Source organism: Lepisosteus platostomus, chromosome 9, assembly GCF_059453375.1.
Source record: "Lepisosteus platostomus isolate fLepPlt1 chromosome 9, fLepPlt1.hap1, whole genome shotgun sequence".
In the NCBI taxonomy this organism is placed as follows: Eukaryota; Metazoa; Chordata; class Actinopteri; order Semionotiformes; family Lepisosteidae; genus Lepisosteus; species Lepisosteus platostomus.
In genome coordinates, this window is record NC_142619.1 from 426,677 (window position 1) to 440,074 (window position 13,398).

At 56.5% G+C, this 13,398-nt stretch overlaps 2 protein-coding genes across 7 annotated transcripts; both read right to left on the reverse strand.

Moving 5' to 3' along the window:
- Positions 1-1,608: 1,608 nt before the first annotated feature.
- On the reverse strand, positions 1,609-6,210 carry LOC148654218 (uncharacterized). 3 transcript variants are annotated; one of them, XM_088646211.1, is made up of 2 exons: positions 5,407-6,210; positions 1,609-4,451 (listed from the first exon to the last, which is right to left on the reverse strand). In XM_088646211.1, the coding sequence occupies exon 2, from the start codon at positions 3,949-3,951 to the stop codon at positions 2,968-2,970; it is 984 nt and encodes a 327-aa protein (XP_088502337.1). In that variant the 5' UTR covers positions 3,952-4,451; positions 5,407-6,210; the 3' UTR covers positions 1,609-2,967. The 3 variants fall into 3 exon arrangements, with proteins under 3 accessions (XP_088502337.1, XP_088502340.1, XP_088502339.1); XM_088646214.1 differs by lacking the exon at positions 5,407-6,210 and adding an exon at positions 5,256-5,398; XM_088646213.1 differs by lacking the exon at positions 5,407-6,210 and adding an exon at positions 5,132-5,263.
- Positions 6,211-6,690: 480 nt separating this feature from the next.
- On the reverse strand, positions 6,691-13,225 carry kcnj11l (potassium inwardly rectifying channel subfamily J member 11, like). 4 transcript variants are annotated; one of them, XM_088646199.1, is made up of 6 exons: positions 12,959-13,225; positions 11,359-11,702; positions 11,010-11,246; positions 9,089-9,358; positions 8,255-8,462; positions 6,691-7,729 (listed from the first exon to the last, which is right to left on the reverse strand). In XM_088646199.1, the coding sequence occupies exons 2-6, from the start codon at positions 11,515-11,517 to the stop codon at positions 7,248-7,250; spliced, it is 1,356 nt and encodes a 451-aa protein (XP_088502325.1). In that variant the 5' UTR covers positions 11,518-11,702; positions 12,959-13,225; the 3' UTR covers positions 6,691-7,247. The 4 variants fall into 4 exon arrangements, with proteins under 4 accessions (XP_088502325.1, XP_088502323.1, XP_088502324.1 ...); XM_088646197.1 differs by having other exon boundaries at positions 12,612-13,225; XM_088646198.1 differs by having other exon boundaries at positions 12,569-13,225.
- Between the last annotated feature and the right edge of the window lie 173 nt (positions 13,226-13,398).

A 13,398-nucleotide genomic window follows, 5' to 3' on the forward strand; every position in this document is an offset into this window, starting at 1 on the left:
CACTCCCCAGTCACACATGGAGTTAAAAGAGCTCAAGTCTTAAATCTGGAAAGACTTAACCAGAACTCCCCAGCTGGACCAATATCCCAGAACTCCCCAGCTGGACCAATATCCCAGAACTCCTCACCTGGTCCCACAGCCCAGAACTCCCCAGCTGGACCAATATCCCAGAACTCCTCACCTGGACCCACAGCCCAGAACTCCCCAGCCGGACCCACAGCCCAGAACTGTAAGCAGGAGGCACCACTGAGGCCTATTCATGTGCAGAAGATGGCACATTACGGGCACATTATGGGCAACTGCCAACTCAATAAAAAATCTGTTCAACATAGATTTCATTCTGTTGATTTCCCAGATGCTTATGGTATTGCCGAGTTTCCTTGGAATGACAGAAATGAGCTGGGAATGGTGCTGGGCGGAACAGACTGACCCGAGGCAGAGCTGAGCCCGTGTCCTGATCTCCGCGCTGGGAATGGCGCTGAGGGGAGCAGACCGATTGGCCAGCAAGGTGCTTTTCCACGTCCCTGACAGCTGCTTCATCCCAGCAAGCAGCAGCAGAGACTCCAGAAGCATCGGAGGCTCATACTGCTGTGTCCAGCTCCGTGGATACCTGTGGCTTCAGCTGTTCAGACCTTTTTCAGGTTCAGGGCTAGCAGCCGCTGGGGCAGGGGCAGTAAGAGGGGCAGGGTTGAGGGTTAATCTTAGCTTTAATGCGTGACTGTTTAGTTCTTCATAGCAGGAATAGAAACGAGGTTGATTTCACAACCTGGAGAAGAGCTGCACCACTGAACACAGAATGTAACACAGGCACCCAGGAGAAAGACCCAGGGGTCACACTGAAACAGGGGATACCTGCTTCCCTGCACCCCTAAACTGCCCTGCCTCTCTCGCCTCTCCCCTCCAGAGTTAGCGCTGTTCAGGGAATTTTCTGCCAGCAGCCATATCACCCTGCAACTCACAACTGGCAGCCCACTGAAGCTCAGCAGGTGTGAGCCTGGTCAGTACCTGGATGGGAGACCTCCTGGGAAAAACTAAGGTTGCTGCTGGGAGAGGTGTTAGTGGGGCCAGTAGGGGGCGCTCACCCTGCAGTCCATGTGGGTCCTAATGCCCCAGTGTAGTGACGGGGACACTACACTGTAAACAGGCGCCGTCCTTCGGATGAGACGTAAAACCGAGGTCCTGACTCTCTGTAGTCATTAAAAATCCCAGGGTGTTTCTCGAAAAGAGTAGGGGTGTAACCCCGGCATCCTGGCCAAATTTCCCCATCGGCTGTTATCAATCATGGCCTCCTAACAATCCCCATCTCTGAACTGGCTACATCACTCTGCTATCCTCCCCACTGAGAGCTGATGTGTGGTGAGTGTTCTGGCGCACTATGGCTGCCGTCGCATCATCCAGGTGGGGCTGCACACTGGTGGGGGTGGAGGGGATCCCCATTACCTGTACAGCACTTTGAGTGGAGTGTCCAGAAAAGCGCTATAAAAGTGTAAGCAATTATTATTATTTTTATTATTATTATTATTATTATTACAACGCAGTACTTCTAACGATAGCGGCCGTCCTCGTGTGAAGGAATGAGTTCTATGGGACAGTAAATCTGCTTTCAGGTAAATAATAATGAGACTTTATTCACAAACACAGTAGCAACCCTGTACAGCGCCGCCTGGGCTGATACACAGCCCGTCCGGAACACAGGGGCCGGGCTGGTCCAGTGCTCACAGGGCAGCCCCGACCGTGAGAGTCCTGTCCACGAGGGGGTGGGGGCGTGTCCCAGTCTGGGCCGACCCCCCTGTTCCACTGTTCCAGGGTCTCCTCTCTCCTGGGGGTCTCCTTTCCCTCTCCGTCTCGTCACTGGTCTTACTCACCTGAGTCACTCCTGTCGCTGAAGGAGGCTGCTTCTCCTCTCTGTGCTCCGGAATGGAGTCTCCCCTCACTGGGGCCTCCCTGACACGCCCGTCTCTCTGGCGCTGGGCACGTTCTCCTCAGGGCCCTCTGAAACTGTACTGGTCCTCTTGGAGTCCCCTCTGTCACTTAGTCACCTCCGTCGTCCCGCTCAGCTCTGTCCCTGAAGTCCTCTCCATGTCCAGGCTCAGCCCCCTCACTGCACTGCTGGTCTGTGTCTCTGGAGACACTGAAGTGAAAGTGATCTCTGCCTCTGGCGTCTCCCCCGTTTCTGGGGTCATCTCCGTCTCCGGCGTCTCCCCCGTTTCTGGGGTCATCTCCGTCTCCGGCGTCTCCCCCGTTTCTGGCCTCATCTCCGTCTCAGGCGTCTCCACAGTTTCTGGCATCATCTCCGTCTCCGGCGTCTCCCCAGTTTCTGGCCTCATCTCCGTCTCCGGCGTCTCCCAGTTTCTGGCATCATCTCCATCTCCGGCGTCTCCCCAGTTTCCGGCGTCATCTCCGTCTCCGGCGTCTCCAAGTTTCTGGCGTCATCTCCGTCTCCGGCGTCTCCCCAGTTTCTGGCCTTATCGACGTCTCCGGCGTCTCCCCAGTTTCTGGCCTCATCTCCGTCTCCGGCGTCTCCCAGTTTCTGGCCTCATCTCCGTCTCCGGCGTCTCCCCCATTTCTGGCCTCATCTCCGTCTCTGGCGTCTCCCCAGTTTCTGGCCTCATCTCCGTCTCCGGCGTCTCCCCAGTTTCTGGCGTCATCTCCGTCTCTGGCGTCTCCCCAGTTTCTGGCCTCATCTCCGTCTCTGGCGTCTCCCCAGTTTTTGGCCTCATCTCCGTCTCCAGCGTCTCCCCAGTTTCTGGCATCATCTCCGTCTCCGGCGTCTCCACAGTTTCCGGCGTCATCTCCGTCTCCTGCGTCTCCACAGTTTCTGGCATCATCTCCGTCTCCGGCGTCTCCCAGTTTCTGGCATCATCTCCGTCTCCGGCGTCTCCCCAGTTTCTAGCATCATCTTTGTCTCCGGCGTTTCCCCCGTTTCTGGCGTCATCTCCGTCTCCTGCGTCTCCACAGTTTCTGGCATCATCTCCGTCTCCGGCGTCTCCCAGTTTCTGGCATCATCTCCGTCTCCGGCGTCTCCCCAGTTTCTGGCATCATCTTTGTCTCCGGCGTCTCCCCCGTTTCTGGCGTCATCTCCGCGTCAGGAGCTGCCCCAATGTCCGGCATCTCTGGACTCCTCCCCCCCGCCGGCCCGCCCCGCCGGCCCCCCCTCCCGGCCCGGTGGGTCTTGGGGTGCTCCCGGAAGGGGCGGGGCTCGCTGAAGCGGCGGGGGCAGGCCCGGGGCGCGGCGCCGCAGTGCGCCTCCTGGTGGCGCTGCAGGTAGAAGGGGCGCACGAAGCCGCGGCCGCACCGCGGGCAGTGGTGGACGCGCCGGCGCCGGTGCGCGAGCCGGTGGTAGGTGATGCCCTGGACGGAGCGGAGGCGCTTGCCGCACTCGGCGCACTGGTAGGGCCTGGCGCCCGTGTGGACGCGCTGGTGCGCCTGCAGGCCGCTGGCGCGAGAGAAGCGCTTCCCGCAGGCGGCGCAGGAGAAGCCCTTGTAGCCGGCGTGGCCCTGCCGGTGCCGCTTCAGGTTGTTGAGCTGGTTGAAGGCGGCCGGGCACTGCGGGCAGCGGTAGGGCCGGGCGCCCGTGTGGACGCGCTGGTGCACCTTGAGGTCGTAGGCGCGGCGGAAGCGCTTGCCGCAGTCGGCGCAGGGGAAGGGCTTCTCCCCGGAGTGGATCCGCCGGTGGTTCCTCAGGCCGGCCGGCTGGGCGAAGGCCTTCCCGCACTCCAGGCACGGAAACGGGCCACCGAGGACGCTGGAGGGCAGCCCAGCGCCTCGCCTTCCTCCTCCTCCCTCCTCCTCCTCCTCTCTCTCCTGCTTGATCTGTACGATGTTCAGGTCGGCATAGTCCGTCGCCACCTCCTCCTTCATGGCCCCTCGCAGCACCTCTTCGTCCTCTTCCTCCTCCTCCTCCTCCGGTTCCTGGGGCTCCACCTTCACCCGAACCACACTGGCGTCCATCTGGGCTGTCTGGGCTCCTGGAGCGTCTCTGCTAACCCGCAGTGACCGGGCAGCGAACCTGCCCTGTGATCCAATATCCTCAGGCAGCTGCCCTGCTGCTCTGGTCCTCCCTCACCAAGCCCTGAAGGACCTGCCTGCCAGCCGAGACTCGACCACCGGGAGACCCTTGGCCCTGCTGGAGAGGCGGTGTCACGATAATCCAGCCCGATGCAAGAGGAGCCACAAGTCCAGGCATCTGCTGCCGGCGCCCGATGCCCAGGTGATGCCAATCTGCCATCTGTCTGGTAGAGTCGGTAAGAATTCTCTCTCCCTGCAGGGGTGAATCCAGTCTGTACTGGCTCACTCAGTGCAGCACTGTAGACTCAGGCTTGTATCGAGTCCCTGTCTCAGGGCTGATGACAGTACTGAAGGATCCACATGGCCTGAGATTCTGTGTCCTCCTCTCACTGTCTGCCCAGTTTTCACGCAGGACTGACCTGTTCGCTTTCTTGTGAGATCCCCTGGAAAGCAAATACGAACATGCAGATTATTAAGGTTTCGAGGAATGAACAGATGTGCGAGGACACTGACCTTCTGCAGGAGAGCAGTATTATTACAGAATAACTGTTACGTTGGTCCACAGTCCACAAGCACGTTATGATACTATACTGATACAGTGATACACCGATACACAACCACACTGTCACATTCACTGATATACTGATACACAACCACACTGTCACATTCACTGATATACTGATACACAACCACACTGTCACATTCACTGATAATCTGATACACAACCACACTGTCACATTCACTGATATACTGATACACAACCACACTGTCACATTCACTGATATACTGATACACAACCACACTGTCACATTCACCGATATACTGATACAAAACCACACTGTCACATTCACCGATATACTGATACACAACCACACTGTCACATTCACCGATATACTGATACAAAACCACACTGTCACATTCACCGATATACTGATACACAACCACACTGTCACATTCACCGATATACTGATACACAACCACACTGTCGCATTCACCGATATACTGATACACAACCACACTGTCACACCGACACACAGCTACAATGACTACAAGCGAGACACAACAGCGTACAGTCCCTGAGCTCCGCACAAGACAGGCTGGCTGAAGAGGACCTGTCGCCCACCTGAGCGCCCCGGGGTCACTTGCTGCTCCCTCGGACACTCGGTGTGGGAGTGTCGCGGAGGCCACGCCATGTGGTTACCCGGGCGTGTGAGACTGGGGTGTGAGCTGCACGGAAGGAAACACACCTGCAGTGCGACCGCAGCACATCTCCCAGCAACATGTCCCAGCCGCTCAGAATGAAAAAGATCTCATCTCCACCCTAGTCTTATATATGAAGTGTCGATCTTATCTGAAGAAATCTTAGTAAATATATAAAACAGCAACAATAATTCTCACCTCAGCTTCTTTTCTTTCGCTGGTCCGCCCGCTGTGCGTCCCCGCCGTGTCCGGCTGGAAACAGCGGCCGCGCACATGGTTCCGGCCGCTTTGTATGCACAGACAGAGAGGCGACAACAAGCTGACACAGATGCAGACTGCAGAGGCAAACTGTGCCAACAGGAAAATAAAGTAGACAAAAGTATAAATACTCCGTATTCTTCTTATCATCACTACTGGATAGGAAGACTGGCCAAGGAAAGCCAGGCAGCTGCTGTTATCGTGCTGGTCCAGTAGGTGGCGCCATTCCACGCGGAATGAGTTTCCAAGCTAATGTTGCAGTAGAGTGAGGGGATGCACTGTGCTGTAGGAGTACTGTGCTGTGCTGCACTGTGCTGGTAATGCTTTTCCTTTTGGATAAGACGTTGATATCTTATTTGGACATTTGAAATCACACGTCTGTTTGCAAGAGCTGCTAAATGCCACTCTGGTCTCTGTACAGTCTGGACTCCCTCACGTTCCCTTAACCCCCTGGTGCAGCAGTTTCTCTCTCCTCCCCCTGAGCTGTGTGCAGTGAAGTTGCTTTCTGGTGCAGAATGATCACTGTGTGTCTCCCAGTTCGGGTTACTGGTGCAGAATGATCATTGTGTCTCCCAGGTGGGATCACTGGTGCAGAATGATCACTGTGTGTCTCCCAAGTCGGGTGACTGGTGCAGAATGATCACTGTGTGTCTCCCAGGTGGGGCTACTGGTGCAGAATGATCACTGTGTGTCTCCCAGGTGGGGTCACTGGTGCAGAATGATCACTGTGTGTCTCCCAGGTGGGGCTACTGGTGCAGAATGATCACTGTGTGTCTCCCAGGTGGGGTCACTGGTGCAGAATGATCACTGTGTGTCTCCCAGGTGGGGTCACTGGTGCAGAATGATCACTGTGTGTCTCCCAGGTCGGGTTACTGGTGCAGAATGATCACTGTGTGTCTCCCAGGTGGGGTCACTGGTGCAGAATGATCACTGTGTGTCTCCCAGGTCGGGTTACTGGTGCAGAATGATCACTGTGTGTCTCCCAGGAGTGTCTGCTTTTCAGTGGGGGAGAAGTGGGTCTGCTCCACCAGTAGAAGACCCATATTCTGTGGGATATTTCGGGAAGAAGACTGCTCGGTACAGTAAGTGCAATCAGTGAGGAATCTCTGTCTCAGTGAGCACTTCCCTCAGGCTGGCCCAGTCAGCGCCCAGCCCTTCAGTGCTCGAGGGGACACAGGCAGTGGAGTCCCCTCCTCAGACAGAAGAATCTGAGCTACTGTGCTGTTTCTTTCAAAAGAGATTTACTGAAGCCACCCCAGAACAGAGCCATAGGCAGACAGTATACAGCAATAACACCAGCGCACTCACACACCAGCTCTGAACACTGAGTCACTGAGCACCGTCAGGACTGAACACGCACACTCTCACACAGGCCAGCACACTGAGAGTCACTGAGCACCGTCAAGACTGAACACACACACACTCACACACAGGCCCAACAAACAGAGTGTCACTGAACCTTCTTCTGTGTCAGACAATGAGAATTTATCACAGGGTTTCCTGTCTGAGCACCAGGGCAGCAGATAACCCAGTATTTCCTCTCTGAGACATGTCTCTGCTCTCCAGCCCTAATGACATCATAAATAAGATTAATCTGAAATACATACATATGCCATATATTATTTTCACTTCAGAGGGATGGGAAACAATAAGATAGAGCAGAACCTCTCAGTGTTAAGCAGGACAGGAGACACAGTGAGAACAGAAGAAGTAACAGCAGAGAGCCCCACAGTTATTAACACAGCCAGCAGGACAGGGAGCAGAGAGAGGTCAACAGGCTCTCACACACTCTCATCTTCCTCCTCCTCCTCGATCTCCCTCCCTATCTCCTCCAGCGTCACTGCTCTCTGCCCCTTCCTGCCCTTCCTGCCCTCTCTCCCCCTCTCCCCCTCTCCCTCCACTCCTCCCTCCCTCCGACAGTAGTAGGAGAAGGATGAAGACCAAGGGGCGGAGCTATCGTGGGCCCGGCCCCCTCTCCTGAACCCTCCCCTTCCGGCCCTGACCAATCCCCAGTCCTGGATGTGCCCCGGCTCCTCCCCTCCCAGTCTGTGCCCGCCCCCTGCCTCTCCCCTGTTCTGGTCCAGCTCCTTGGCACTGAGTGGGGACATCCGGACCGGGACCGTGTTCCCGAACTTGGAGTAATCCACCGAGTAGCGCCCGTCCTCCTCCGTTACTATAGGAACAAAGCGCCGCCCCCAGAGGATCTCATCAGGAAGGTAGGAGGTGCGCGCCTGGGTCGTTATCCCTGTGGTTTCCACCACACCTGGCAATTAATCAAGCAATTAGTACTGTGTTCAGGTTCCATAGTGTCCAGTCTCAGCAAACAAGTGCTCAGTGTTCAGGCTCTGTAGTGTCCAATCAGCGTTCAGGTACTGTAGTGTCCAGTCTCAGTAAACCAGTGCTCAGTGTTCAGGCTCTGTAGTGTCCAATCAGTGTTCAGGTACTGTAGTGTCCAGTCAGTAAGCCAGTGCTCAGTGTTCAGGTTCTGTACTGTCCAGTCAGTAAGCCAGTGCTCAGTGTTCAGGCTCTGTGGTGTCCAATCAGTGTTCAGGCTCTGTAGTGTCCAGTCAGTAAGCCAGTGCTCAGTGTTCAGGTTCTGTACTGTCCAGAAAGTAAGCCAGTGCTCAGTGTTCAGGCTCTGTAGTGTCCAATCAGTGTTCAGGCTCTGTAGTGTCCAGTCAGTAAGCCAGTGCTCAGTGTTCAGGTTCTGTACTGTCCAGTAAGTAAGCCAGTGCTCAGTGTTCAGGCTCTGCAGTGTCCAGTCATGTGGTCAGTGCGGCTCGCTCACCCTCCAGGATGACGATCACCTCGATGTCCTCCGTGCTCAGGGACTGTGCCGACAGCTCGTACAGGGGGCTGGAGCGGTCGATGGTGTGGCTGATGATGAGAGGAGAGACCAGGAAGATCCCGTTACTGCGCAGCGGATTCTCCACCTGGATATCCAGCTGGGACACTGGGATCACCTCCCCCTCCTTCGACACCATCCGCCGAATCACCTGGGCGCAGGCGGGAGGAGGACAGAGAGAGACACAGAGAGAGACAGACACATTGGTAGAAAGATTAACCTGTGAAAGACAGAGAAACACACAGAGGGACAGAGGGACAGACACACAGAGGGACAGACACAGAAACACGCAGATGAGACATACAGATTAAAAACACACAGTCGCACAGATAGACAGACCAGTCACACAGACGAAGAGACACACAGACACACAGATGGACAGACACACAGTCCAACCAAGCCTCCAAGTGCTTCCTCACATCACCCCCCACCTCTTCTCAGTCCACTCAAGCGCCGCCCGTGAGCAGAGGGGACGTGTAACCTGTCAGACCGCAGGGTTCTGCAGAGGGAATGGCCACAGCCGGAGTCTGCATCATGCCTGCGGGGTCCTCACCTGTCCTCACCTGCCCTCACCTGTCCTCACCTGTCCTCACCCGCCCGCCGGCTCACCTGTCCTCACCTGTCCTCACCTGTCCTCACCCGCCCGCCGGCTCACCTGCCCTCACCTGTCCTCACCTGTCCTCACCTGCCCGGCGGATCACCTGTCCTCACCTGCCCTCACCTGTCCTCACCTGTCCTCACCTGCCCTCACCTGTCCTCACCCGCCCGGCGGCTCACCTGCATCTGGATGGTGGCAGAGATGATCATGCTCTTGCGCAGGTCGCCCACCCGGAACATGAGCGCCGGGCGGCCGTTGCGCAGCGCGACCACGGCGGTGCGGCTGAAGATGATGGTCTCCGCGCGGCGGTTGGCCTGCGCCGTCTTCATGAAGATGCAGCCCAGCATCACCGCGTTGACGATCAGGCCCACGATGTTCTGGACTATCAGCACAGTGATGGCCAGAGGACACTCCTCCGTCACCATCCGGCCCCCGAACCCAATGGTCACCTGCGAGACAGAGGGGAGTGACCACAGCACCCTCCCACTGACCACAGCACCCTCCCACTGACCACAGCACCCTCCCACTGACCACAGCACACTCCCACTGACCACAGCACACTCCAGCACCCTCCCACTGACCACAGCACACTCCAGCACCCTCCCACTGACCACAGCACACTCCCACTGACCACAGCACACTCCCACTGACCACAGCACACTCCAGCACCCTCCCACTGACCACAGCACACTCCCACTGACCACAGCACACTCCCACTGACCACAGCACACTCCCACTGAGCACAGCACACTCCCACTGAGCACAGCACCCTCCCACTGAGCACAGCACACTCCCACTGACCACAGCACACTCCCACTGACCACAGCACCCTCCCACTGACCACAGCACCCTCCCACTGAGCACAGCACACTCCCACTGACCACAGCACACTCCCACTGACCACAGCACACTCCAGCACACTCCCACTGAGCACAGCACACTCCCACTGACCACAGCACACTCCCACTGAGCACAGCACACTCCAGCACACTCACACTGACCGACACAAAAGCACGCTCACACTGGCAGACTGGACACAACAGCACACTCACACTGAGTGACTGGACACTACAGTCCCCTAACAGTGACACTGACCATTAATACAGACACACTGACTGGACACTCCAGTACATGAACACTGCACTGAGAGAGAGGGGGGTTAATACACACACACTGACTGGACACTCCAGTACATGAACACTGCACTGAGAGAGAGAGGGGTTCATACAGACACACTGACTGGACACTCCAGTACATGAACACTGCACTGAGAGAGAGAGGGGTTAATACAGACACACTGACTGGACACTCCAGTACATTAACACTGCACTGAGAGAGAGAGGGGTTAATACACACACACTGACTGGACACTCCAGTACATGAACACTGCACTGAGAGAGAGGGGTTAATACAGACACACTGACTGGACACTCCAGTACATGAACACTGCACTGAGAGAGAGAGGGGTTCATACAGACACACTGACTGGACACTCCAGTACATGAACACTGCACTGAGAGAGAGGGGTTAATACAGACACACTGACTGGACACTCCAGTACATGAACACTGCACTGAGAGAGAGAGGGGTTCATACAGACACACTGACTGGACACTCCAGTACATGAACACTGCACTGAGAGAGAGGGGTTAATACAGACACACTGACTGGACACTCCAGTACATGAACACTGCACTGAGAGAGAGAGGGGTTCATACAGACACACTGACTGGACACTCCAGTACATGAACACTGCACTGAGAGAGAGAGGGGTTAATACACACACACTGACTGGACACTCCAGTACATGAACACTGCACTGAGAGAGAGAGGGGTTCATACAGACACACTGACTGGACACTCCAGTACATTAACACTGCACTGAGAGAGAGAGGGGTTAATACACACACACTGACTGGACACTCCAGTACATGAACACTGCACTGAGAGAGAGGGGTTAATACAGACACACTGACTGGACACTCCAGTACATGAACACTGCACTGAGAGAGAGAGGGGTTCATACAGACACACTGACTGGACACTCCAGTACATGAACACTGCACTGAGAGAGAGAGGGGTTCATACAGACACACTGACCTGGACCTCGATGGAGAACAGGAAGGCGGAGGTGAAGGAGTGGATGGCCGTGACGCAGGGCGCAGGACCCGGCCAGCCCTCCTCCCGGGGCTCCAGGTCTCCGTGTCCGAAGGCAATCAGCCACCAGACCATGGCGAACAGCATCCAGGAGCAGAGGAAGGCGGAGGTGAAGATGAGCAGAGAGTGCTGCCACTTCAGGTCCACCATGGTGGTGAAGACATCCTGCAGGAAGCGGCCCTGAGACAGAGAGCGCGCTCACTGACCGGCTGGTGACGTCACCCCGCCGCCGCGCGCTGATGTCACGCCCCCGTGATGTAATCACCCTGCCCTGCCCCTGCGCTGCGCTCACCTGCTCCCTGATGTTCTTGTGGGCCACATTGCAGGACCCTCCCTTCGTGATGAAGCGGGCTCTCTGTGTCTTGGACCGGTATCGACTGGGCTGGCCCGTTTCCTCCGCCAGCCGGGTCAGGAGGAACTCCTCCGGCAGCAGACCCTTCCTGGCTAGCATCCCGGGAGTCTGGGCCCGCTCGGAAACACGGTCAGAGGGAAAATCACGCGGTCCCGTGCGGCCTCAGCCAAGTAGGTTCTCCCGATCGGCGCCCTGCTCACAACGCCCCCCCGGGACGCGGTCAGCCTGTCCGCCTGTCTCCACGGTGAGCCCCACAGCCACAGAGCCCCCGCATGTCCCGGGACCTGCGGGACAGGAAGTGACATCACCGCTGCTGTTAGTGCCGGGGGAAGCAAAGTGGGTCAAGAGAACATTTCTGTCCCGAGCGCGTACGACCGACTGTGCATTAAACAGAGGCTGTGATGTCAAAATATGCTTCCAATAAGACTTTCTCTGCCGTTAATATAATTGGTTGTTAATGCTGCATTTGAAAACCAAAAGCTTAATCCAATGAAGGACTGCACCGAAGAGCAGAGAGACAGCGACGTCCGGGTTCTGCAGATCTGGGTATTTCCTAGTCTGATTTCCTCGTGGAGCTGTGCTGGAGCTCAGGAGATCTGGGTATTTCCTAGTCTGGTTTCCTCATGGAGCTGTGCTGGAGCTCAGGAGATCTGGGTATTTCCTAGTCTGGTTTCCTCATGGAGCTGTGCTGGAGCTCAGGAGATCTGGGTATTTCCTAGTCTGGTTTCCTCATGGAACTGTGCTGGAGCTCAGGAGATCTGGGTATTTCCTAGTCTGGTTTCCTCATGGAACTGTGCTGGAGCTCAGGAGATCTGGGTATTTGCGTGTCTGGTTTCCTCATGGAGCTGTGCTGGTGGTCTGCGTGACCGATAGCAGCAAAATCAATGTATGAACATCCGTGCCCGGTGTCCCAACCGAGTTTAACCCCTAAAGCATCTTCAGTCTCCCTGGCGAGAGTGCAGAATGGTCAGTAAAGCGACACAGGGACTCGCTGACAGATCGGTACCGATCAACACAGCTGCGGCCGCGCAGCGCGACTACGTCACACGACAAGGAGCCTGCCCCGATTTCCGACACCACACAGACAAAGGTAAACAGCGGGGAATTTTGGAGTATTTCTGTTTTATCCCGTCGGCGTCCGGTCACGCACACGCACGGATGCTGTCTCTCGTCACGGCCGAGCGAAGCTGCACCTGCTCGCGCGGAGGGCTGAGAAGTCACGGCCAGCGCACACGCAGACACGCCGCCTTTCCAGTGAAGCCGAAAACACGTCCAGCGCAGCGGCGAGCTGGTGGAGGAGGGGAATCCGAGCCACACAGACGCCACAGCTTCTCCCGTGAACACGAACACGGGTGGGCAGGCCGCGCACAGACGCGAGCGGTGTCTTCATTAGAGAATATCCTACACATCCACGGCGCGCGGCGAGCGGGGAGGGCGCGTCCTCCGCTCTCCAAGGTGCTGAAAAGACTCCGCCCCGTCCCTCCCGAACCCCGGGCCAGGAGCAATCGACAGTCGATATCAATATAGCATGATCCCGTACAGCGCGAACTGTGCCATTAAAATCTCTCGCCCGCACTGGCCGCTGTGCTTCCGCGGGGACGTCAGCTGTTGGAGAGGAGCTGCAGGCGCTCAGCTGCTGCTGCGATTCTCTGACGAGGCTGCCGACAAAGCAACTGCATCTGAACAGCAGCACCAACAACCACTTTTTAATACTGGGTAAAACAAGCCATTTAGTACACTTCCTCAAAGGCTCTGCCATTAGAACACGTGCACATAGGCAGGTTGGCAAGCTGGGAGACTGCGCCCTTTCCTTTCTCATCCAGCAGGGGGCGCGCCTCTCTCTGATCCAGTACTTCCAGCACACAGCCCCAGTAGGTGTCTGTGCAGTGGTGCTGCTGGTGCAGAATGATCACTGTGTGTCTCTCAGGTGGGGTCACTGGTGCAGAATGATCACTGTGTGTCTCCCAGGTGGGGTTACTG